General features: G+C 36.9%; 2 protein-coding genes across 2 annotated transcripts in view; both read left to right on the top strand.

Moving 5' to 3' along the window:
- Positions 1 to 37: 37 nt before the first annotated feature.
- Positions 38 to 27,571, top strand: LOC108704884 (protein diaphanous homolog 2-like). Its single transcript, XM_041574893.1, has 5 exons — positions 38 to 107; positions 1,241 to 1,372; positions 3,006 to 3,114; positions 17,259 to 17,374; positions 27,375 to 27,571. The coding sequence occupies exons 2-4, from the start codon at positions 1,242 to 1,244 to the stop codon at positions 17,331 to 17,333; spliced, it is 315 nt and encodes a 104-aa protein (XP_041430827.1). The 5' UTR covers positions 38 to 107; position 1,241; the 3' UTR covers positions 17,334 to 17,374; positions 27,375 to 27,571.
- The window catches only part of LOC121393116 (protein diaphanous homolog 2-like), a 90,191-nt gene continuing 82,048 nt past the window's right edge, over positions 19,561 to 27,703 (top strand). The window contains exons 1-2 of the mRNA XM_041574681.1: positions 19,561 to 19,638; positions 27,375 to 27,535. Of these exons, the coding sequence (XP_041430615.1) occupies positions 19,561 to 19,638; positions 27,375 to 27,535 (239 nt within the window). The remainder of the gene's footprint in view (positions 19,639 to 27,374; positions 27,536 to 27,703) is intronic.

The raw sequence follows: 27,703 nt of genomic DNA, 5'->3' as shown, positions 1-27,703 counted from the left end.
ATTATTATCTTAACTTCCTCTTATCTTCTTACCCAAGGCAGAAAAGTATTGACAAGAAGAATCAACATAAGCTTATTCTGTGTTTGAAAGCATTTATGAACAACAAGGTAGGTGGAGGGTTTAGAGAAGAAAACACGAAGTGAGGTTTTTTTGTTCCCATGAAAATGTCTTGATTTCACATGACAGGACTCTGCAACTTCTAATTTTAACACAGTAATGACAGACACTATGAGGCTTTTTTATTTCATTCAACTCTATTGGGTTCTTTCTCTATATTTATTCTAACAGGCAGCAGAGAAAACAACAAACCAACCAGAGAGCTCATTATTCAGAGATGTTTGTACCTCTTTTCTAATTGATGTCATTCTATAGGGGACTGCCCATGGGTTCAGCCATTTTTCTTAAACATTAGCATCACTTTTATTCATTGCGATTCTGTCACTTGTTCAACTCACCTGATCTTTGTGCTGACTTGACTGGTTAGAGGTCCACATAGCTGACATGACATACAAATAATATATATAAATAGAGAGAGAAAGATACTGTGTATATCTTTTTGGAGCAGCCCAGATATTAACAAATACCATCTAGAAGCTGAAACACTTTCCAGTGCTACAATAAAATGCACTGCATTGTGTGTACCATATATAAGTATCAAGCAAATCTGTCTATTAAGAGAGGAACCCCATTTATAAATAAATAGCTCTATCCAAGCCAACTACTTTTTTAATGCCACTCTCCTACTCCTATGTGATAACTCCTTACACAGCTTTTTAAATATGTCCGATGAATGTGTCCATGCCTGGTATTCAGATGGCATTTAGTGGTTTATTAGTCATGATAATCACACCCAACATGAATACTTAGACTCTGGATCACCATTACTAATAGTCTTGATTCAATATCAGAAATAATAAAACTCATATGTGCCTCTATATGTTTTGAGGCCATCTTACATAATGATGATGATGACCATACAAAAAGGTCTGTGAAGTAGTTGCATTAATAGGGGACTATAAAATTTGATAGCAGCATCTGGCCCCTTGACAACATTAGACAGGCATGTTGGAAAACAAAGAATCATTCTGAAATCATGAATTCTCTTGGAAAAATAGTTCCAAGGTGGTTTTATGTGTTTTTGAATATATTTGCATGTAACTGATAAAGACAGACAAATCCATGAGCTCCATAGACCATTCTGGTTTAAGCTTAAGCTAAAGTGAATATTGTATATTTACAGTATGGATTGCAGAGAATTTTTAGTGAAGACAGAAGTCTCCTTTTGCTGGCATGAGCTATTGACGCAAGCCAACATGATGACAGAAATGTTAAAGATATTATCTACCATCTGCATAATTGGAGAGGACAATATGTAAGTACATTTGTTGTTTACTTAGATATTCCCGCGTTACTCCAAAAAGCTTTTCAATTTTCATTGTTGCGAAAGGCACTGGCTTCATAGTTCTTTATAATTTACACAGGAAGGAAAGTGAAAATCTAAATGCTGTGTGTTTAGCGGAGGGAAGAGAGTATTTAGAATGAAAGTATGAACATCACAAAGAAGTGTTTAATTCATTTATCCTAACATTAATATTTTCGGGAAAACAATTATTGGATGCACTTAGCGGTATAAAGGTTGACTTATCTTCTGCAACAAAATTCCCATGTTATAATTAGTAAATAGAACAATATCAGATTACCTGATTTATATCCATATTTAACAAAATAAATAGTATAAGAGTTGTTCATCATGTTAAAGAGGTTTTTTTTATGGATAAAATCATTCTGTGATATTGTTAACATTAGCATATTTTTGTGGGGGGAAAAATAAAGCATAGCAACAGAATGGGACCCCACGACCCAGATAGGGGTAGCAGGGTCTTGATGGTGCCCCCCCTTTTTTCATTGCAGGCTGTGATTGGCTGGAGGGGCCCGGGCTCACGGTTACTGTATGAGCAGCGGTAATGCTTACCATTCGGCGCCGGGGCGTGGAGGCAGCAGGACGCAGCATCCTGCCCTCCCTCCCTGTAGATGGGTGGTTTAAGTTGCAGTTGGCGGAGGGTACCTTTACAAGGACCCCCAGGGGAAGTTAAAAGGGGGTATTTCATAGTGAGTGGAAGTAGTCTGCTAGGCCTGGGTCCTCATGGGAAGGTAGGCAGCCAGATTTAGGGCTTTGGAGAAATGGAACAGGAACTTTGACAGTTGGGGTACAGCCACCCCATCCCCATTCCCCTTCCCCCAGGTTTGGGAATAATGTTATAAAGGTTAAAGGTTTGTTATACAAACGGTTGGTAAAAGGTTAAAATGTTATACATGGTAATTATTCTTATTACTGTGTTAAAATAAACAACTGAGGCCATCTCTTTCCAAACCAGTGGTGTGTGTATGTATTATTTGGGGGATAGCAGGTATGTGGTTGGGCAGAAGGGAAAGGTGCAGAATCGACACTGCACCCGTCAATGCTTAGAACATATATGTGACCCAATGTAGTATGACTTAGGGGGTAGAATAAGTCTTGCAAATGATAAGGTCAGAAATGTATCACTGCTTGTGCCAGCCCAGAGATACATGAGTTGTCTGACAATATAGTTTAGCCTCCAAAGTTGTCCCCTTAAGCACCATAAGTTTATTGAAGCTTGCAAAAAGTTTGCAAGCTCTCAAGCAAGGCCAGAAAGCCTGTTAGCCCAGAGCACACTGAGAATCAGCAAGCAGATGGTTGACCAAAATCAGACTTACAGAAGCTATGGAGCCAATTTCAAAGCCATGATTTTGCACTGTTCTGTCACATCTTTTGCTTGTGTAGACAGTTCAAGCATAAAGAGGCCTATCCACAACTAAAAAAGCAGATATAATGTATCTGTTTCGTGGTGTCTTTTACATCTGTTGCCTTTGGGATCAAGCTGAAAGAATGAAATCTACCTGTGCCCATATAAAGCAATATTTGCATGACATACTTTAGCAACTGCAGTTGAAATTAAGTGTGGTTATGTTTTCATATTTCTTAGCTTGGAAAAACTTCTGGAAGCTATTACTACTGCAGCAGAAATCCATAACAAAGAACGTTTTGCTCCAATTGTGGAAGCACTGGAGAACCATGAAGCCTTCCAGTTACAGGTAGGTCTCGGTATTTATCATACTCTACATTTAAGTGATTTCAAAATAAGTATTACCAAGTAAGTTGTCATTAATACTACTAAATATAATAATAATAATCAAAAAACTTTTGAATTTACAATGCAAAATATCAGTTGCATTATAAGTAACATTGTTTCTTCTAGGAACCATCTTATAATTTTTGACCAACCCAACAGTTATTTGGCAGATAACATGAAATCTGTTGAGTCTGCAATGTTCCTTTTTATAGGTAACAGTAGCATGAACTTAACTGTAGTAGAGAGACTTCTGATGTGTCAGTAAGTACACGAGTACCATGCAGTTGGCACACTACTGCTTAAAGTTGCTCACTTTCCCAAACCATGCACTTGACTCATGCACTTGACTCACCTACCAATGCTAATACAATTACCAAGCACCTAAAGGTGTACACATTATAATTTCCCACTGCAGCTGCAGCTGTCCTAGTCTGCATGCAGTAATGGTAAGTAATGACTTGGGTGCAGAAAGTTCATAACACCCACTCCTAAAATATATCAATAATAATGTGTGATGTGCTTCTTCAATAAAGAGCCCCACTATTACTATAATATTATTCTAATGTAAAAATTTGGATACAAAAATCATATTCACCATGCAAATAAATATCTGTAGAGACCCTATGGTTTGGGTGGAGCAGTTAAAGTAAGCCACCACTAGAGGGCATTAGGGGAGTTGATAAATAGAAAGGAGAATAGGGGTTCGGGGCCTTTTCTTCCCTGGGCGCCTCCCAGGGAGGTACTATAGGACCAGGGACCTGGTCTGCATAGATTAGGTACATCTAGTGTGAGGATTTATCTGTGTTATAGTCACTCTAGGAGTGAAAGGTGAGTTAGGTTGTGTAGTGAGCAGCCATCGCTCCAACGAGGAGGAATAGTGGGGTTAGAACCCCGTGGCATTTCGGCCACTAGGGACTTGTTCCAAGGGTGAGTTGAGGATTAGATAGTGTGCCAAGATCCAAGACCCCAGAAAGGGTGAGGTGAGGTCCAGATCGAAGCCAAGACACAAGACCCCAAGGGAAATTCCTGACTGTTAAGACTGCCCACTGGAGGGAGTTATCACCCAGTGAGAGAGGGTGAGAGCCAGAGGAATATCCTCCGAGAGTGGTGTGTTACCTTTCATCATTGTTCGTGTAGTAACACTTGCATCAAAACTTGTCCGTTTAAGTCTGGAGAGGCTATGGCACGATTGATCCCTATGCTATTTTCCTTTTCCAATAAATCAGTTACGTTTGATTGCACAGTAACCGTGTTGGATTTATTTTCTGCTGCATCGGCCTACACCAGGTACCGGGAATTTGCAGGGAGTTGCACGGGTACACTGGGGGTCCAGGGCACATCTGCAAGCAGTTTGGCCTAGTCACACATAGCCTTAATACACAGCAAAAGCTACACCTACGGGTGCGCTACATATCCATACAGTTTTTCAGTTCTGAAACACTTGGGGCCAATTTACTTAGCTCGATTGAAGGAATAGAATAAAAAAAACTTCGAATTTCGAATGTTTTTTTTGGCTACTTCGACCATCGAATTGGCTACTTCGACCATCAACTACGACTTCGAATCGAACTAAAAATCGTTCGACTATTCGACCATTCAATAGTCGAAGTACTGTCTCTTTAAAAAAAAACTTTGACCCCCTAGTTCGCCACCTAAAACCTACCGAAGTCAATGTTAGCCTATGGGGAAGGTCCCCATAGGCTTTGCATGCATTTTTTGGTTGTAGAAAAATCATTCGATCGGTGGATTAAAATCCTTCGAACCGAACGTTTCGAACGAACAAATTGTGGTAAATCCTTCGACTTCGATATTCGAAGTCGAAGGATTTAACTTCGACAGTCGAATATCGAGGGTTAATTAACCCTCGATATTCGACCATAAATAAATTTGCCCCCCGGGGGGCTTATGAAGAGTTGAAGCTGCTAATGAAGGATCTCTATAAGAGAAAAGAAAATGCCCTTTACTTTTCAGTGATACAATTTACTGACTATACAACCATATGTTTCCTGACCACTAGCCATGCTATGAAATGTTCTTAAATTGAGCATATTTGTAAACAGTATGGGATCATTATAAGTGATTCTGTTATTAGCTATCCCACTGCTGTTTATCTGTTTTATAGTTTTAAACATATCATTATAAGTGATTTTTTTTCTCCTCAGAAATAGGTTGTTAGCACAGCCAACAAGAATTTCTAAAGAGTTTTACAAATGGCCACCTTTGCCTTGGGACATTAACCAGTGTTAATGAGGGTATTCTCGAAGATTAAATTGCTTTTGTGTTCATCCATTTAAATGCTTGCTTTGTTTAAAAGCACAAGTGGCAGAGGGAATACAAAGTGAAACTGCAGTAACCATTTTCAGTCTTTAACGTCTTTAAGGTAACAGTAACACCAAAAAAATTAAAATGTTTTAAAGTAATTGAAATACAACTCCCTGTTGTTTGTGCTGGTAAAAAATGATCTGTTTACTTCAAAAGATACCACTATAGTTTATATAAACAAGCAGCTGCTGTGTAGCCATGGGGGCAGCCATTCAGAGCTTTAAAAGAAGGAAAAGCACAGGTTACACAGCAGATAACAGAAAAACTTTGTAGAATGCAATTTAATTCTACAGAACTTTTTTTAGCTACTACGTAACCTGTGCCTTTTCTCTATTTATGAATGGTTGCCCCATGGCTACACAGAAGCTGCTTGTTTATATAAACTATAATAGTTTTTTAACATAAACAGATCATTTTTACCAGCGCAGAGCAACAGGACATTGTATTCTGAATGACTTTAAAACACATATTTTTTGATGTTACGGTTCCTTTAAAGTGATACAAACACTAATGCAGTCTTGGCGGGTCTCTAGTTATTTTACAATGTCTTGTTATTGCTTACAAACAAAAATATAGTTCATTTGTAATTAATGTTCACTCATTTGTATTACCCAATTTCAGGCTGTGTAGAGGTATATAAACCAGAATAGGGATACTAAAAACAAGAAAAAGCAGTAAAACCCCACACTACCTTACTAAAATTAATTGAGATCTAATTATATAAGTGCTTTGTGCTATTATAAACATATGCTTAGTTCTCAATCAATTTAGCACCAACATACAATTAATGGTATTTCAATCGATTGTGTTATATATAAATAATTAAAAAGATTAAGGTGCTCAAGTGCTATAAATCAGGTGATGTGACTCGCAATAAAATTTATCTACACACAATTGATGAATAATCTAAAAGTTCATGGTTCTTATATGAATTAAATAAGGTGCTAGTGCTGTAGTTATAATTTTAAAGTGAGTTCATGTTATCAAACAATTAAGAATAAAGTGTCAGAAATTCATTAATAAAAGTTAGAAATTAGAAAATAGTATAGAGGTGGAGTTGTCCCGAAGAAACTAGCTGCGTTGTTCTAAGCCCTGGGACACCACACGTGGGAGAAAGGCAGAACACTGAGGACTGTGGTCTAGTTACTACGTTTAACTGTCTTGTAAGGAGATCTAACTTTGCTATAAAACCAACAAATCCTCAGTGCCTTAGAGATAAAAGAGAATAAAAGGAATGAATGCTACTACAATTCCATTAAATTTCTCTAGATCTGAGATTCAATTAAAGTTTTTAAAAAGTTAAGATTTCAATAATAAGCTTTTTTTTAAAAAAAAAAAGAAAAAAGGGTTTGAAGGCTTGCCGACGCACATTTCTTGTTATTGGTTGGGTTGCATCCTAAATCTCCACATTATACCTACATTGCACTGCAACTTCTCCAAGGCAACTATTCTTTCAGTATATTGTACAGAGCCTAATATCCTATAAGGGTTCCCACAGTGGCCGGGGGCAATACATATGGCGTACTTGCCCCCAAAGATTATTACACATCTTGAGTTTCAGTTCAGGAAAAGACAATACACTGAATATTTTCAAAGCAAACATGTCCCTTCCCCTTTGAGGCATACGCACACCCCTCCTGGCATTGTGGGTAGAAACATGGCAATGCATCCTAAATTGCACTTTGCACACTGCAGTTATGCTGGTATTTGTGCCCTACTATGTAATTAAGGGTACATTAAAAGTGCATTATGCCACAAAACAATCTAGTGCAAATATTATTGGTGTTCTTGGATCAGATAAACATGGTACATCATTCATTACACAGACTACTTAATATCACTGTAATATGTTTTGAAGCATCTGCAATCATTGTACTCTGCCACTACATGCATTTTACATACACCAATCAGAAGCCATGTAGTAAATGATCAACCCAAAAGTCCCTGCCATAAGTTGACATTCATACTACTAACCTTGTAGTTTTGTTGTGCACAGCTCCCACTGTGCCAAAGCAATAAACTACACTCTATTATGATTCACATCCCCTCTTGTAGTAAGTAGAGGGCTTGCACCATTTTTCCAGTTTCTATCCACACCCCCCAACAGCATTAATCTTGCAGTATATGGTAGCAGTTGGTACAAAAAGCAATACAAAATGTTGTCCCTTAAATATCTGTGAGTATATTGGAGACTGTATCAAAGCAAGGCTTATCATTAGTCTGTTGTAATGAATAATATCAATACATAATTTTATAAACGATGTTAGAGACCAACATTAAAGGTTACCGAAATTATTTAATGCAGGAAAAGTTGCTTGCATTTTTAAGCAATAGATCTTAGCAATAAAGAAAAAGTCAAGTGCAAGAATCACTTATGCGGATGAGATAATGACTGAATAGCTGACTCTTCTATCAAAGGTTAAGGCCATCTGACAAAAATAGTTTTGTAATCTTTTACAAGCAATATGAAGAAAGTAGTTAAGCAGCAAACATACAAATTGTCTGATTGTATTTGATTTTTGAGGTCAAGGTAATGTCATGGTATTTCCTCTTCCTCCTAAAAAAACACTCAAGAGGCTGCCTAAATGAGAGACTGTTCAACATATCAGTGAAAGGTTTTTCTTCTCTTGCCAGCCACTGAAATTAGGTTTGTGTGTGTTGAGCATAGAAAAATTATGTCTATAGTTTTGGACCTCTTGTGTTAAAATTGGGATCTAGATTTGCTTGTTGTTTCTTTTTTGCAAGCCATTTTTTTCCAATATTAAGACATCTAATTTTAATATGATTTAAATTGTGTATTCCATAAAACTGAATTGGAACTGTTTCATTTCATTAGTGAGGTGCAGCTAAATATTGTTTTTACTATTGTAAGTTACCAAACACTGTACCCTGTAGGCATTGTAGTGGCTTTCCTGCACAGAGTCTAGAAGTTAGAGCTTGATTCATGGTGACTGCTAGCAGGACTGTCACGATACCCCTGTAACATCTACTTGAAATATCACATTTAACTTGCTCTCCTTTGGTTCTCCTGACCAACAGATCTGCATCATAGCTCTGCTATCCTTTCAGCTTCAATGCCGCTAGGGGACATATCTCTAATTTCTACCTAAGGCCTTTATTATAGAGATCTGCAAAAGCTGTTTGTTATTACATTATTCCTAGTGGCTCATCTTGCACCTCTGCTCCCTAGCTGCCTGCTGCTATAGCATATCACATGTCTACAACTTTGTACATTATTCTCTTAAGCATACAGTAAGCTCAGGCCCGTTGGTGCCATTGCTTTTCTGCTTCCCCTTTATCATACTGGGTCCTCCCCAAAGAGCACTGCAAACTGAACACAGAGCTGCTATATACCCCTGAGCACAGCCCCTCTTACTTCAAATGTCCCTTATTAAATAATGACCCCTTTATTATCTAGCTATTTTACACCCTGCATCATCTAATCTATTTTACCCCACCCCTTTTATCAGTTAGAAACTGCCTTCATTATATTTCTGATTTCCTAAATTATCTGCTTCTAGGTGGCCAGTTTATTATTACATTAATCCAAAATTTACTCCAGATTTTTTATCAAGATTGATAAAAAGGGTGGCCCTGCACTGTAGCAGACCTAAAATTATCCAGGCATTTTTTTCAAGTTGTATTCCTATTTCAACATTTAGTTATTCGGTGGATAACCAATGTAATGAAACAATAACACATTGCATCTCCCTAGCGACCTTCTCACAGCTGTAATATTGTTTGAATGGTGATATGAGAATAACTACAAAACTGGCACAAGCTTTCCAGAGGCATTTAAAGTGAAGGAATTTATAGTATCCAATGATACTATGCTGCTTTATTTCACATTGGCCTGACCCATAAAAGCACACAACTTTAGTTTTTTTTGCTGAGTCCATCACATACATTACAAGCAATATAATTATGGGCTAAAACATGGAGCTGGAGGGCATGGTGACAGTCTATCCACAAAAGGCAAGGTGAGGTGTGCAGCTTCTGTCAGTCAATTTACAGCAGCTAAGAGCTACCATGCTGTGCTTCCATTTCACATACAGGCATCGTTTTATTTTAAGGTGATTTCATTTTTTTTCTTATTCATGCTGTCATGTCAATCAGAAGAACAAATGAAAACTGAAATCAAAAGAAACAAAAACTAATGTTTTTGTTTTCCACATTAACATGCTCAGTGATTACAGCCAGGTCCTGGGACATAAGGAGTCCACAAAAATAAGTGTATACCCAAGCAGAAAAAGTGTCTCTTTCAAACTAAACTGGAAACTTTCCTTGTATTCATGTCTATCTAAGTAGATTCTGAGGGGATATACAGTACAATTGACTGGACATACTGTGGTGCACTGGAAATTATTTGTGAACTTTCTTGCTTTTGTAATATTTGGGCCACTTACCAAGAAAAGCTAGAGGGAGCATACTCACTTTTACAGAGGGTTTAGAATAATATTTACGTTTACTGTTGAGTTATTTAGACAGCATGCCTCCTAGGCAAATATATATATATATATATATATATATATATATGTTGTGAAGTTTGGGGGGGATCACAGCGGGATTGTTAGCATAAATGCAGGCCACTCCAAGGTGAAAAGAAAAACAGTCCGTTTATTTTGAACACAAAGAGCTTCCAGCAGCAGTCAAAATGTAACAGAAAGAAAACAGCTTCATTCAGCAACATAAAGTCCAGCAATAAACAAAATAGCTTACTTTAGTGTTTTTAAGTTTTAGTACCCAAAGGTACTATCCAGGCTTGGTCTGTGGGGAAAACACCAGGAAAATATCCACCTGGCTATCAGGCCCCACAGGTCTCTGAAAATATAGCCATTCCAACCCAACAGCCCAGCCCTCCTGTGCAGCTCCTTCTCTCACACACTGCACACCTGCAACTGACTCCCTTAAACACCCCTTGGCTGTCCAGCCCCCCTTCTGGCTGGTTAACCCTCTGGTGTTTCTTAAAGGGAACATTCTTAAATAGATGGCTCAGAACCTAAAAACCGGGAGATACATATCTGCCATCCACTATAAATCCTGTCCGGCTTGTACAATATATATATATATATATATATATATATATATATATATATATATATATATATATATATATATATATATATATATATATATATATATATATATATGTATGTATGTATGTATATATATATATATATATATATATATATATATTGCTTTCATGTGCAAATCCATCTGTGTTCTAAAAAAGCATTTCTAATCCTCAATTCTCCTTTTGTATAAGACATGAAGAGCTCAAGCCTTTGGGCTGATTTAGGCCTAATTTACACAGGAATTGTTAAAGATCAGCCATGTTGCTTGATGGCATGTCATCATGGAGGATGACATTTATGGGGGGTTAATTATCAAAGTCAGAATGCCAAGTAGATTCTGAGGGGATATACAATTGACTGGACATACTGTGGTGCACTGGAAATTATTTGTGAACTTTCTTGCTTTTGTAATGTTTGGGCCACTTACCAAGAAAAGCTAGAGGGAGCATACTCACTTTTACAGAGGGTTTAGAATAATATTTACGTTTACTGTTGAGTTATTTAGACAGCATGCCTCCTAGGCAAATATATATATATATATATATATATATATATATATATTCTAAAATAAGCATTTCTAATCCTCAATTCTCCTTTTGTATAAGACAAGCCTTTGGGCTGATTTAGGCCTAGTTTACACAGGAATTGTTAAAGATCAGCCATGTTGCTTGATTGCATGTCATCATGGAGGATGACATTTAGGGGGGGTTATTTATCAAAGTCAGAATGCCAAAAACTCAAAAAATTTGAGTTTTTTCAAAATCCGAATTTTTAGTGGGAAAAAAACTAAAATATTTTGAGATTTATTTTACCCTGAGGATGGAAAAAGTCAGAATCCAAAATTCCGGCATCTCAGACCTGCTGAGTTTGTATTTAAATCAATGGGAGAGTTCCCTATCCTATTTGGAATTTTTTGTGGTCTGCTCTGAAATTTGGCCAAAAATTCAACTATATTGGACTTTTCAGGCAAAAATATGAAAAATTCAGGCTTTTCGTAAAAAAACCTGATATAATTGAGCGATTCAGGAAAAAACTTTGAAAATTAATTTTTTGCTTGACTTTTTCCTGTTTGTCCCAATCCGATTAAATCATGCCCTTTTTTTATTAATAAATAAGGTCCAATTGTGGATTCTAGTTTGGTCAGACTTTTTTTTATTAAAAAACAGAAAATCTGAACAATTTTAATTTTGATAAACAAGGCCCCCCATGAAAGAGACAGAAAGGTCTTGGACTGCTAAAAAAAAAAAGGAAACCAACATCTAAACTCAACCTACAAATGTAGCAAACAGTATCAAAAAATTTGCCTTAGAAAGCTTAACAAGGTCCACCATGGAACATTAAAACTGATCAGTCACACCTTTTCCACCAATGGATGCTATCACATGTTTTGTCATGTGAACTGAATAATGCCAAAGCAAAGTAACTCACTCTCTCTCTCTCTCTCTCTCTCTCTCTCTCTCTCTCTCTCTCTCTCTCTCTCTCTCTCTCTCTCTCTCTCTCTCTCTCTCTCTCTCTTTTCTTTTTAACCTCTAGAGAAGGTGTTTTACATTTATGGAAAAAAAATATAGGCCTGCTACAATATATAAAGGATAGGGCTTTACCCTGTATTGCTTATTTGTGTGATTGTTATAACTCATACCCTTACTTTATTGTAACCACATCATTATTTGCATTAGGTCTATACATTTCAACAATAAGCTTTGCAATTCTGCAGATTTATTTCAATATCTGTACCAAAATTCTAATAAACCTTAATGCACAGCTATTAGTTACTTTCCCAAAGTAGTCTTCAACAAGCAGTATAGTCAATATATCAGCCATAGCCCTGCATTGTCTGGAGCTAAGTCATGTTCTGATGGATAACAATATCTAAGGTTCTTTTTAACCAATATATCATGCAAGCTATCATAGAAGGAACCTTAACAATTCCAGTTAATGACTTATGTGAAAGATGGACTGTCTTAATATGTGTGCATAGCCCATGCAATCTCAATGAAAGCTTGGTTGTGAGGGAGGAAGAAACAATCAGTCAAGTTTAGATCAGGGGGTTTATCAATCAGGATGTTCTTTTTGATTGAATGTCAAAACTTCATTTGTATTGTTTTTACAGAGCCTCATTTTTGTATTCTCCATGAATAAATCTGCCAATCAGAGCATTGGGAAGCTTGTAAAACTCATTAAACTGTGATTTGCTTGTGACATAGCACACACACACACACACACACACACATATATATATATATATATATATATATATATATATATATATATATATATATATATATATATAATTCCACTTGTATTGGTTAGTAACAGCACTCACGCTATATTCTCTTCCTTTATTGTCTGTGGTGCACGTCCCATTGAGGTTTTTCTGGTCTTCCCTCGTTATATAAAATGCAAAGATAGACAGCACTCACAAATATTATGCAAAAGCTTGTATTAAAGTGAAAAAAGCATATACATCACCATGTACACATAATGTAGCGACGTTTCGAGCCAATATAGGCTCTTTCTCAAGCCATATGAACAATGGTTTAAAATCCACCAAATCTATACAGGTTTTTAAAGTCCATCAGAGGAAGTGACATAACGATTCTTCCATATGCCTTGTACAGGGCTGTCACCACACCTGCTGTATAGAGTAATTAGACAGACATTTGTAACATGTATATAATAACACATTGTATATTTCCTTAGTTATATAATGCACTGTCTATCTATCATAAAAACAGATACAGGTTATAATCTTTATTCAATCCATTGGGGTGTAGTGAATTTAGCTTTTTTATCCACCATACCTCTCTTTGCTTAAGCTTCAGTTCACGATCTCCCCCTCTTCTCAGTGGGGGCACTGTCTCTAGTATTGTGAACCTCAGCTGTTCCGCTGTATGCCCTTTCTCTTTAAAATGCTTAGAAAGTGGTAATGCCATATTGCCCGTGTTAATGGTAGATCTATGTTGAGAGATACGTGACTTCACCTTCTGTATTGTCTCTCCAACATAGATCTTCCCACAGGGGCATATTATAGCGTATATCGCATATTGTGAGATACATGTGTAGTATCCCCTCATGTGATATACCTCCCCCGTGTCCGGGTGTTCAAATGACTTCCCCTTTATCACATAGCGACATTGTTTACAATTAAGGCATGGATACATGCCACAATTTCTCACTCCGTGGCCCGTGCTCTTCAATCCTACTCCCTTAGGTACTTGTGTCCTAGTTACTTGTGAGCCAATGGTCCTACCTCTCCTGTAAGATGTAAGGGGGGGCAGCACAAACTCTTCCACCATGGGATATGCCCTATGAAGCAAATACCAATGTTTCACAAGTATTTCATTCACTTTTCTACTGGAATCACCATACTGGGTAACAAAAGTGATCCTTGAGTTCTTCCTCTTCTTTTTCTCTCTACTCTGAGACAGACTCCTCTCCGCCTTATCTAGTACTCGTGTGGGATAACCCCTTTGTTTGAATTTGTTTCTCATCTGTTGTACCTGGGTATCCCTAACCTGTGGGTCACTGACTAATCTCTAAACTCTTGTTAATTGACTAATCGGTATCGCCTCCTTTGTATGTGTAGGGTGAAAACTACTGAAATGCAAAATTTGATTCCGGTCAGTCGGTTTGGAAAAAAGTTTAGTCTGTAGTCCCTTCTCCCTATAGACCATTACATCCAAGAAAGAGATCTCTCTCTGATTGTGTACTAGAGAAAACTTTATCGACTAGTGAAGTCTATTGAGTCGTTCGTGGAACCGCGATAAAGAATCTAGGTCACCCCGCCATAGCACAAAGACATCATCGATGTACCTCCACCATGCACAGCAATGTTCCTGGTAGAGGTCATCTAGATATATGTGCAACTGTTCAAGCCAAACCATAAAGGTATTGGCGTATGACGGAGCGACGTTCGATCCCATCGCGGTTCCACGCAAATGTAGATAAAAAACATCCTGAAAGGTAAAGTAATTCATCCTCAATATGATCTCCAATATCTGAAGAAAAAATTCAATTTGTACATCCTGATACTGTCCACTTCCTCGCAACATCCATTCACAGGCCCTAATGCCCTCATCGTGAGGGATAGAGGTATAAAGACTGGACACATCTAATGTGGCCAGTATAACATTATCCTCATCCTGTATATTCAGACCATCCAGTCTTTCCAAAAAATGTCCACTATCCCTTACATAGGATACAGTGTTTCTAACCAAAGGTCCTAGGACCCTGTCCAATAAAGTCGCCATTGGGCAAAAAACCGAATCAATGCCAGACACAATCGGTCGGCCCGGCGGATGGACAGGATCCTTATGGATCTTGGGCAACGTATACAATGTGGGTGTGCGAGGAAAGGACACCGTCAGAAATGTTTTCAATTCCTCTGAAATTATTTGGTTGTTAACCATGGTTGTTAACACCTGCTCTATTCTCTTCACGATGTCGGGTAAGGGATCACTGTCCAGGACTTTATAGACCTCTCGATCCCCCAACTGTCCTTTAATCTCATTAACATAATATGTAGTATCCATGATCACAATCGCACCCCCCTTATCAGAGGGTTTGACTGTGATCCTGGTATCCTCCATTAAACTATGTAAAGCCTCCCTTTCATGTTTAGAAATATTCGATACCATGCTAGGAGAATCAAGCTCCTGCTGATACAGTGACTCCAGATCTTGTTGTATATGTTTTATATATGTCTCTACAGCTGAGTAGGATGTAGGTGGAACAAACCCACTTTTGCTGCGTAGACCAAATTGTTTGGGGGTAAGTTCAAAAGTCTCACCAGTAATCGGTACTTGGATGTCCATGGTAGAGAAGTGCACCTTCAAACGTAAAGTTCGATAGAATCTGTAAAGATCCACATCCATCTGAAAACGATCCACAGGTGATGCCACACAATAATTCAAACCCTTCCCCAAAACCAAAGTTTGTGCATCTGTCAATGGAATAGAAGAAATATTGAATATCACTTGTTCCCTCTCTTCACCTGTCTGCTCCTTGGCAAATTGAATTTTTTCTTCAGATATTGGAGATCATATTGAGGATGAATTACTTTACCTTTCAGGATGTTTTTTATCTACAGTTGCGTGGAACCGCGATGGGATCGAACGTCACCCCGTCATATGCCAATACCTTTATGGTTTGGCTTGAACAGTTGCACATATATCTAGATGACCTCTACCAGGAACATTGCTGTGCATGGTGGAGGTACATCGATGATGTCTTTGTGCTATGGCGGGGTGACCTAGATTCTTTATCGTGGTTCCACGAACGACTCAATAGACTTCACTGGTCGATAAAGTTTTCTCTAGTTCACAATCAGAGAGAGATCTCTTTCTTGTATGTAATGGTCTATAGGGAGAAGGGACTACAGACTAAACTTTTTTCCAAACCACTGACCGAAATCAAATTTTGCATTTCAGTAGTTTTCACCCTACACATACAAAGGAGGCGATACCGATTAGTAAATTAACAAGAGTTTAGAGATTAGTCAGTGACCCACAGGTTAGGGATACCCAGGTACAACAGATGAGAAACAAATTCAAACAAAGGGGTTATCCCACACGAGTACTAGATAAGGCGGAGAGGAGTCTGTCTCAGAGTAGAGAGAAAAAGAAGAGGAAGAACTCAAGGATCACTTTTGTTACCCAGTATGGTGATTCCAGTAGAAAAGTGAATGAAATACTTGTGAAACATTGGTATTTGCTTCGTAGGGCATATCCCATGGTAGAAGAGTTTGTGCTGCCCCCCCTTACATCTTACAGGAGAGGTAGGACCATTGGCTCACAAGTAACTAGGACACAAGTACCTAAGGGAGTAGGATTGAAGAGCACGGGCCTCGGAGTGAGAAATTGTGGCATGTATCCATGCCTTAATTGTAAACAATGTCGCTATGTGATAAAGGGGAAGTCATTTGAACACCCGGACACGGGGGAGGTATATCACATGAGGGGATACTACACATGTATCTCACAATATGCGATATACGCTATAATATGCCCCTGTGGGAAGATCTATGTTGGAGAGACAATACAGAAGGTGAAGTCACGTATCTCTCAACATAGATCTACCATTAACACGGGCAATATGGCATTACCACTTTCTAAGCATTTTAAAGAGAAAGGGCATACAGCGGAACAGCTGAGGTTCACAATACTAGAGACAGTGCCCCCACTGAGAAGAGGGGGAGATCGTGAACTGAAGCTTAAGCAAAGAGAGGTATGGTGGATAAAAAAGCTAAATTCACTACACCCCAATGGATTGAATAAAGATTATAACCTGTATCTGTTTTTATGATAGATAGACAGTGCATTATATAACTAAGGAAATATACAATGTGTTATTATATACATGTTACAAATGTCTGTCTAATTACTCTATACAGCAGGTGTGGTGACAGCCCTGTACAAGGCATATGGAAGAATCATTATGTCACTTCCTCTGATGGACTTTAAAAACCTGTATAGATTTGGTGGATTTTAAACCATTGTTCACATGGCTTGAGAAAGAGCCTATATTGGCTCGAAACGTCGCTACATTATGTGTACATGGTGATGTATATGCTTTTTTCACTTTAATACAAGCTTTTGCATAATATTTGTGAGTGCTGTCTATCTTTGCATTATATATATATATATATATAAGACACTTTATGTTAAATGTTCCACTTATATGTATTTATTGGCTTACTTCTTTTTTTCAGGCATCCTGTATGCAATTTATTAATGCACTTCACACCTCCCCTGAAGAACTTTATTTCAGGATACGGTACATTTGAGAAATGAATTTTTGAGATGTGGATTAAAGCAAATTTTACCGGTATGTAACCTGCATCCAGTTGAAATGCAACTCAATCACAAATTTAACCTTATTATGCTTTACAGTGAATTATAAAGTTACCTTCCTGACTTTAGCAATTACATTCAGGAATAGCTTATCTACCCTGTGTCTCCAGCAGAACCTGTAGAAAAAACATTCACGGAAACAACAGTCTTATGTAACTAATGTGCTAACTAGTAATAGGCGAATAAATTCGCCAGACACTAATTTGCAGCGACAATTCAAATTGACGCTCATCAAAATTATTAGGACACCCAATGACTTTAATGCATTTGGACCAAATAGTCGGGTATATAAAAATTGACACACTCATGTCAAAATTATTTTGACTCCCATTGACTTCAATTCGCTGTTTCGCAAATTCTGCTGTAAATTAGTGTATTTTTTGGCTAAGCGGTTCGCCCATCACCAGGGCTAACGTTGATATCTTTGATTCTTCTGTTATGCACAACTGTGAAGGCAGTTTCCACTGGTATTAATAAATGATATATGCAGATAAATTATATTCTCGCTTAAGGATAATCAATACCATTTTTATGGAGGGGGGAAGTTATTAATTCATAATAGGGAATATACCATAGAACAGTGTGGTATTCAGCTGTTAAAGCAGTTAAACACATTCTGGGAAAATACATTTATATACATTTATCCCTAGGAAAAACAACTGAAAACATATTGCTTCTCAATATAGTTTCTGGTCTTGGGAAACAAGAATTGTATTCTGCTGATACAGATACTTGGGTGTTGTGGTGGCATTTTATTTTATTTATTAGCCTGCTATTTCACCCATCTATATTTGTGGTTCTAACTATAAAGAATGTCCTGTGTCTAGCCAGGCCCGGATTTGTGGCGAGGCCACAAAGGCTTGGGCCTAGGGCGGTGAAATTTTAGAGGAGCTGCATCCTAAAGTGTACGGGGAATGCATTGTTCCTCAGCGCTATGAAGCACACTTGCGTTAGGAGGGGCAATGGTGCCCGCCAATATTGGGTGCTAGGACCCAGAGGCCTCGGGGCGCCTGCGAAAGAAATCCGGCGCTGTGTCTAGCCTGTGTTAAAATTCCTTGTTGATGTTCAACTGTTTCATTTTATTTTTTGTCACCTTCCAGTAAATTAGACTGGCTTTATAGAAACATTAAAATAGCTGTCTTCCTAATGTAATTCTTTTGGTGAACCAACGCTCAAGGGATAAATTAAAGCTTATTCAACCAGATATGTGGCAAGTACAGTTGGAAGCCTCGGGTCAAATCCCAGCTGAGATCATCATGGCAGCTACTTGGAGTTCACTGCACATTTTCCTTTAACATTATTGTTTTACTAGTGTGCACAGAGAAGACAATTTAAACTGAGTCTGTTAAAATGGTCTGTTTCCTTAATTGAATAACTTGGGGACATATTTATGCTTAATGTGTTCTGTGTCATATACACTTTTGCTCATGTGCAATGGTTTGTGTGTGTTTTCTGAAAGCACTTAAGTTGCGTGCTGAGTCCTTGTGACAAACAAACCATTCTTTGAAATAAACTGATGCAGTAACACTGCATTAACTGTGTTTAAACAAGTTATAATGATAGATTATAAAATGATTAAATGGTCTAAAATATTTCCATCATATTGTTATCTGCAAATGAAGAAATAGACCCTACCATGTAAATTAGTTTTAATATTAGAAGCAGTGAACCTTTATTTCAACCCTCAAAGAAGGAACACAACAGAAGAATGTAAATGATCAAAAAATGTCTGCATTGAGGTACAACCAGCGGTGTTTAGCTATTTACAGGTGGGTGTGCTTTCTAAAATGTCATTCAGTGGCCTCAAGAGGCTGCATGGCTATTTACAAGCATTCTAGAATTGTGTTGCCCTTTATTATTGTCTCCCTTTATTACTATAAAGACACAAAGTTAAACATCAATTTACAAAGATTGCCTGAGATGGAGCCTACAATCCATGTACCTTATCACATTTATATGATACTTTCACTAGGAACAGGATCAACAGGCACCTTGCATGCTTTTGTAGAGCAGTGAGAAAACTGAGAACTTGAAAGTCTACACAAACATGAGAGGAACATAAAAGTTGTTTGCAACTAGTTCCAAGGGAGTAGTCACATTCAGGACACTAGTGGTGCAAGAAAGCAGTTTTAATCATTGAGCTTTCATATCCTGTTGAAAATGCAGATGTGGATGATGGGTGCAGCATGGTTTATGGTAGCTCCAACCTTAGAGATGGAAAGTCTTAATGGCTCTAAGGCAAGATGCCGGACTATAAGTTCTCTGTTTTTAAATTTTTACTGATCAGGCATTTTAACTTATGGGAATATGAGCCCATGCAGTTTATGGTGGGGTTCTTTGATCTCTATGATCAGAATAAAAGCTTCAATTAAAAAATACTCCTAAAAAAAGGTATATAAATCAATTTTAGGGTCACAACGCTAATTATCCAATAGTGTTTGGGTCCCTTGAGCATATAGGGTAAAGAAACACTGGATTAAATACTCCCTTGCTTATCTTTGTGGAAACAGCCATTAGATTTTGTTAGTCAGCTCAGCTGCCTAGCTAGGTCTAAGAGGAGTTCCTTAGCAACATATAGTTAAATATAATATGGGTTTCAGGAAACATCATTTTTGATTTGCTTCCTAAAGATTTCATAGTATCCCCTGACTATGCAAAATTTCTTAGCCCCAAATATAGAGTTGTTTGCTTTATTCTGCAGCATCTATTGGTTTTAGAAATGACCATGTGTTTGTTTCATAGCACAACTTAGAACAAAGATGTCTTTATCTGAGAAAATAGTTAAGCCTTCATTTACATACAGTATGTTTGATAGCAAAGAAAATGGAAAAGATCCCTTGGTTTCTTAGTTCAAAAGCAGGCGCCGCATTTTCTTCAAATTATTTTAACAACATTAAATTGCTTTCAGAATTCTTGCAACACAGCAGAAAACTAGGTACTTGCTATAATATCCCTGTTATTAGTGTGTAAATAATTTAACCACATTTTCAAGTCGCCATCAAGCGTCAATGGCATGAGTTTCATATTCTTTGTTATAACTGACGGTTGAGTGGCAGCACAGGGAAAAAAATATGCAAACAATTGAATCCAGCAACAATATATATTTGAATCTTGCATAGGTTTATTGAAATGAACATGGATTTTTCTTTCCTTAGGGTCTTTAAAATAGCACTCGTAATTGTATAACATTAAAGGAGCAGTAGTGGAAATTTCCCCTACGAGTAAAATTGAAAAATGCTCGATTCAGCAAGTGCCCCATATGAAAAGCTTATATCCTATATCCTGCCATTTTATAAACTGACAGTCAGGGATGTGAAGATTGGATTTCACATTAAAATTTAGAAAGTGGAATGTTAATTCAGATCAATTGAACAACCTTTAACCCTTATTGTTCCCCCTGCAACTGCACTGCAATATACTTTAAAGCTTACCCTTGCTAGTCACCTCCACCCACTGGAATGTCTTAAATCGACATTATTCTCCAACACATGCTGTGTAGTAGCGGGTTCCATTGGGTATAATAATAATAATACATATGTAGAGACATTATCTTAATATGCAGCTGTTTGACTATTTGACATGTATATTTGTAAGATAGGCTCTCGGGGGTTAGTAACATTTTGGCTGGATGATTTTTATCCACTAAACATTCATCTTTAAAGATTCATCATAATGGAAATAATTAGAGGCTTCCCCGGCCCACCTGATCACAAATATTTATGCATACCGAGTATCTATTTGAATTGTTTCTTAAATGCCTTTTTTATTCAGGCAAGGCAAGCAAAAAAAAAGCAGCAAGCAAATGTATCATTTCCATTATTGCTACAGGACAAACAAAGAAGTTTTCATTTTTCTGCCTTGGTTTTAATTGCTATTGTCATTTGAAAATAAATGCTCAGTTATACTGCAAATCTTCCAACTCCTTAATGTCATTAAAGGGAAATGGAACCTATTTATCAGTAACAATTCACTTTATTAATCCACAAATACTGACTAAAATGTATTGCTGTGGGTTATTCTGCCCTGGGAGTCTTATCAATTTGCATATTTTGGTTTATTCACATTCGTGTAGTCAGTCATATTGTCCCTCATTGGAGAATCCAATCAAATCACATCCGTAGACACTGCAGAAGAATTATGTATGTTTAATATATCCATGGATATTAGAAATATACTTTTTTATAATCTAAAATATATAAATGTACACAACAAAATGATTAAGTTTAAAAAACACAGTAAAAAAACAGATTATTAATACACCAGGACATTGTATTTTAGGACAGTGAGATGCCAAGGATCTGTCAGATTCAAACGCAAAAGATTTTCTACTTTAACTTAGCTCAATAAAATGTATCCTACCATTCTTTACCATGACAGGGTCAACGCTGCTACCATTCTTCCTTCCTATAAGTCAATGATAATCAGTAAAGACTTCTGGGAAGAAGCTGTTCATTGTGTCATTGACAAGGATTTTGTCATTGAGATCTTTTGCACACCAGATATCAACTCAGCAATCACCTTCTGTAATTACATTTAGCCAGGTGGTTCGTTTTCATGCAAACAATAGACTTATAGCTGTGATGAGAGAATATATTAATATTAAGCACCAGTTAGCCCTGATTAAATACCAAGGATTAAGCAGTGTTTAGTTTAATTTTTAATGCATGTGACCTGGGGCTGATTTACTAACATAGGTTTTAAAATGGCTCAACGCAGTTACCAATAGCAACTAATCAGCAATTACTGTAGTTAGATTACTATAAGTTAGGAATCCAGATTAAAGAAAATCACTGGAAGGCCAGTGCACATTGCACGCTGCTGAAAACAGAAAACACAGTAAAATGTGTTTTAGATGCTTCAACAGGCATTAACTACCTGATGAAGGATGTACAACGATAAAACATGTCATGCTGCAAATATTAGCAGTCTACAATGAACTCTGGCCTTCCAGGATTCACTTCCATTTATTTTGTCATTTGAAACTCTTCATCCTTGGTGACACAGGTATGGGACCTGTTTTCCGAGAATGCTCGGAATCTGGGGTTTTCCGAATAACAGATCTTTCCGTAATTTGGATCGTCATACCTTATTTACTAGAAAATCATGTAAACATTAAATAAACCCAATAGGCTGGTTTTGCTTCCAATAAGGATTAATCATATCTTAGTTTGGATCAAGCACATGCTACTGTTTTATTATTATAGAGAAAAAGGAAATCAATTTTAAAAATTTTAATTATTTGATTATAATGAAGTCTATGGGAGATGAGACGACTTTTCAGTACTTCTGAGCTTTCTGGATAATGGGTTACTGGATAATGGATCCCATACCTGTACCAGTTTTCTCTGTTGAGTCCTATAATGTAGAAATATATATAGATACAAGTATTGGTTTTCCAGATTCAATATTATTTACTACTAGGGATGCACTGAATTCTGAATTTTGTTCAGCATTTGGCCAGAGTCTGCCTTTTTCAGCAGGATTTGGATTCAGACACAGCTAAATCCAAGTGCCTGGCTGAACCAACCACATTTTTAAAATCATGAGACTTTTCATCACATAAACAAGGCAATTGTATTTTTTTCCTACCTGCCGCACACGTGATTCTTTTGAACCCTTCCTTACCCTAATTTACATATGTAAATGAGCACTCAGATTAATTTCAGGACTGAATCCTTCATAAAAATATTGGAAGCCAAATCCCAAAATAGTAATAGATTCAGCACATATCTTTATGCTACAAGTTAAAAAAAGGGAGTGAAAGTTTAAACTTGATGTACTAGTTTCTTTTTTCAGCATAAATAATTACATTGCACAACACAAAAAATCTGAAAAATTTATTATGCTGTGGATGACAGCATTTTTGACAGCATTTAACTGTTACTTCTATGTCATCAATCTTCTTATGAAAATTAACCACAACATATCTAATAAAAAGAAAAAAGCATAATAAGATTTCAAGTGATTGGATGCTTCATTAGTATAAACCCGTTTCACCGGGGAGTTTATAAATAATGCTCTGTTGCCTCAGGTTGATGAATATAGAGGATTGGATCATATAGAAAAAGGGGGTTGTGAATATATTAAGTGAAATGAAGATTATTTATATGTAAGGCACACATTTTAAAAAATGCAGAAAACTATTTCTCTAAGTCTAAGCTGTGAATGTTACAAAAAAAAAATAGAGTTAGGCGTCCAGTGTTGTTTATAAATAAAAAATGGTTGTAGGAATGGTTTTAATAAAAAAGGTAACCTATACTGATCTACATTTTTTTTTATGTTTCTCATCTTTTTCAGGCCAATCTCGAATATTTCAAAATTTTTAAGATACACCTGAGCAAACTTTGCACTTTTTATTACTTCCCACCATAAATGTTATCTATTAAAGGAAAACTATACCCCCAAAATGAACACTTAAGCAACAGATAGTTCATATCATATTAAGTGGCATATTAAAGAATCTCACCAAACTGGAATATATATTTAAGTAAATATTGCCCTTTTACATCTCTTGCCTTGAACCACCATTTCGTGACTCTATCTGTGCTGCCTCAGAGATCACCTGACCAGAAATACTACAACACTAACTGTAACATGAAGAAGTGTTGAAGCAAAAGACAGAACTCTGTCTGTTAATTGGCTCATGTGACCTAACATGTATGGTTTGTTTGGTTTGTGTGTGAGTACAGTGAATCCTACGATCCCAGGGGGCGGCCCTTATTTTTTAAAATGGCAATTTTCTATTTATGATTACCCAATGGCACATACTAATAGAAAAGTGTATTATTATGAAAATGGTTTATTTACATGAAGCAGGGTTTTACATATGAGCTCTTTTATGCAATATCTTTTTATAGAGACCTACATTGTTTGGGGGGTATAGTTTTCCTTTAAGGAATTACTGTGCAAAATGCATGTTTCTTGTTCCTGGAGAAAGCATTGCGATATATGATAATCCAAACTGCAGCCCAACTAACATCTGTAAATAGGTCCAAAAATGGGGGTAGCCAGAAGAGGCACATGTCTAGGGTGCAATAGTGTGTCGGTGCTAGGACCTTGAGGACATACCTCTGCTGCTTAATCTTACTCCAGCCCTGCAAATAAGGATCAGCAAACAGACAAGTGGTACACAGGGAAGAAAGTTGCAGAAGGTGGAGCATCTTATTATAAAAGTAAACACTTATTAATATTGTCATAACTAGCATACATGTTCTTCTCCAATAATACAAGTTGCAAATTATTAGTGAAGGGGGAATCTGACCTGAAATTAGCAAAACTGTGAAAAGTAGCCAACATGCATTAAAATCTATGAGCATCAACATTTTAAGTCATTTATACTGAAAAGTTTTACTCATCACTACAAATTATCATGCATAGACTGTAGACTAGTGATGGGTCGAATTTGGGGCATTTCCCTTTGCTGAAAAATTCACGAATTTCCCATGAAATTCACAAAACAGCGAAGAATTTGTGAAACGGTGCCAGCGTCTCATTTTTGGCGCTGGCATCCATTTTTGACGCCAGCGCCATATTTTTTTTACACCAGCGAATTTTCGCAGTGGTTTCTTGAAATTGGCGCCTGGTGAATAAATTTGTCCATCACTACTGCAGAGTTGTTTAAATACATTGCAAGCTAATGTTGGCAGATGGTTTTACTCAACAAGAACTAAGTTTCCCCGGAAGCAGTAATCCTGTAGCAACCAATAAGATGTTTGCTTTTAAAAAGGGTGGCCAGCCAGTAAATGCTACCTGCTGATTGGTTGCTATGAGTTACTGCTCTTGGGCAAATTTAGTGCCTTTTATTGCATACCCCTCCCTGTAGAAGTAAACAGAGAGAGAACTAACAGAAGAGTTATAATGCGTCCCACCATCCATACAGTATATCGTGATAGTAATATGATTAGAGAAAGTTAAATTGATGTATTATATACCTACAAAATCAATTTGTGATCATCAAAAAATGAATTGTATGTCAATTGCAACAATTCATCATGTGTGTGTCTCCTTAATGTAGTTATAAATACTTAAAGGGATACTGTCATGGGAAAAAAAAATTTTTCAAAATGAATCAGTTAATAGTGCTGCTCCAGCAGAATTCTGCACTGAAATCCATTTCTCAAAAGAGCAAACAGATTTTGTTATATTCATTTTTGAAATCTGACATGGGGCTAGACATTTTGTCAATTTCCCAGCTGCCCCTGGTCATGTGACGTGTGCCTGCACTTTAGGAGAGAAATGCTTTCTGGCAGGCTGCTGTTTTTCCTTCTCAATATAACTGAATGTGTCTCAGTGGGACATGGGTTTTTACTATTGAGTGCTGTTCTTAGATTTACCAGGCAGCTGTTATCTTGTGTTAGGGAGCTGCTATCTGGTTACCTTCCCATTGTTCTTTTGTTTGGCTGCTGGGGGGAAAAAGGGAGGGGGGTGATATCACTCCAACTTGCAGTACAGCAGTAAAGAGTGATTGAAGTTTATCAGAGCACAAGTCACATGACATTGGGCAGCTGGAAAATTGACAATATGTCTAGCCCCATGTCAGATTTCAAAATTGAATATAAAAAAATCTGTTTGCTCTTTTGAGAAATGGATTTCAGTGCAAAATTCTGCTGGAGCAGCACTATTAACTGATTCATTTTGAAAAAAAATGTTTTTCCCATGACAGTATCCCTTTAAAAATTCATTGGTTAGTTAAATATAAAGTGCTTAAAGTGAATAAAGTGCCTTGTAAAATTCATCTCAATAGCTCCCTAGAGAATTCATGTTCAGCAGTGGTCATATACTGAAAAGTATATGACATTTGATTCAAAAACAGGATAGAGCATCAGTTCATGGGTTAAAAACAATTAAAAATTAATTATGTATTGATTTGGTCTTAGTATTAAGGGATCTTGCTTAGTAGCAATAAAAAAATTAATTAATTAATCCCACTCAGATCCTAACATCCGACCAAACAACCTACTTGAACAAAAACTTTTGTTCCCAGGGTATATGCGGCGGTGAAGGGGAAAGTGTGATCTCAGTTTGATTAGTAAACAATGGAGCCAATTAATGTGAATATATCACACCACTTTGTCTTCTCAGAGCTCTACGCCTCCCTATAGAATCTTTTATTTTATAAAATGACAAATTATTTTGTAAACTGGTACTTTAAGATATTCATATGTAAAAGAGAACTCCAGCTTCCAAACCAAAATTTGATAAAGAGTCCCACATAACACAGAAACCCCTAATATATCCATCACAGTTACCTGTTTCTTCAAAATGTATGAATAAATGCCATTTTCTATGCTCAAAACCAGCTGTTTAACAGCTCTTCTCTTTCTGCATCATTTGAAATCCCGGCAGGGAAGGATGGACTAAAACACTGAAGTTACAAATTGTAACAACTACTCCACAGCTTACAGACAGCATGCAGGAACTACATGACCCAAAATGCATTGCACTGTGATGTTCATTTCCTTAATGAAATCATGTGTGCAGGGAATTGTGGGGTTTGGAGGATGCAGGCTGAGCACAACTGGCTGTTGATACAAAGTAACAGTAGTCAGCCAGCTCAGCAATGTAGTCAGAGAGATCAGCAGGAGAGCAGGGGACTAGGCTTTCAAACTGTCATAAACCATTAAAAATCATGAAAAGTCTGCATATTTTTTAAATGATGTATATTGCCAAGATACTTGAAATTATGTTTACTTTTCAAAAAGCTTAAGTTGTGTTTTTGTGGAGTTCCCTTTTAATTATATGTGTGTGTGGTAATTTTAGTCAATAAAACCAGTTAGGTACAATGTAAGCAAAGGAAAATGATACCCCATGTTCCTGTAAAATTAAAAATACACTTACATCTATGGAATGTGATGCTAATATGTAATATTGGTTACGGATCCTAAACTTGTGCTGATTTACATTTAAATCCATGGATGTTGTCAATTTCCTTCAATATGATATGCTTACATTTCATATCTTTTTGCTTCTTCCAGGAACTAAAGGAAAAGGAAAATGAAGAGCTTGATATTCAGTTAAAAGTATTTGAAGAAAACAAAGAGGAAGACCTTCTAGAACTCTCACATCGACTCTGTGATTTTCAAGCAGAAATGGAATATCCTTTTTATACTGTGCATTCTGCAAATACTACAGATCTGTAATATTTAAAGCTTGGTGGCAATCTGCAAGTCAAATAGAGTATCCAGTGCCATAAGCTAGGATTAAAGATGATTGAGTGGTATTGTGTGTTATCTCTGGATATAGATGGCTAGGGCTCATATATCTGCTGCTTGTTCATCTGGGACATGGCAATGTAATGATGTAC

The sequence above is a fragment of the Xenopus laevis genome, chromosome 8S (genome assembly GCF_017654675.1).
Source record: "Xenopus laevis strain J_2021 chromosome 8S, Xenopus_laevis_v10.1, whole genome shotgun sequence".
In the NCBI taxonomy this organism is placed as follows: domain Eukaryota; kingdom Metazoa; phylum Chordata; class Amphibia; order Anura; family Pipidae; genus Xenopus; species Xenopus laevis.
Note: the sequence above shows the minus strand (reverse complement) of the source record. Positions and strands in the feature narration are given on the sequence as shown.

Coding starts and splice junctions, on each gene's coding strand:
- LOC108704884 (XM_041574893.1), top strand. CDS start 1,242: ATGGATTGCAGAGAATTTTTAGTGAAGACAGAAGTCTCCTTTTGCTGG. Junction 1,373..3,005: donor ATAATTGGAGAGGACAATAT/GTAAGTACATTT, acceptor CATATTTCTTAG/CTTGGAAAAACTTCTGGAAG. Junction 3,115..17,258: donor ATGAAGCCTTCCAGTTACAG/GTAGGTCTCGGT, acceptor TCTTTTTTTCAG/GCATCCTGTATGCAATTTAT.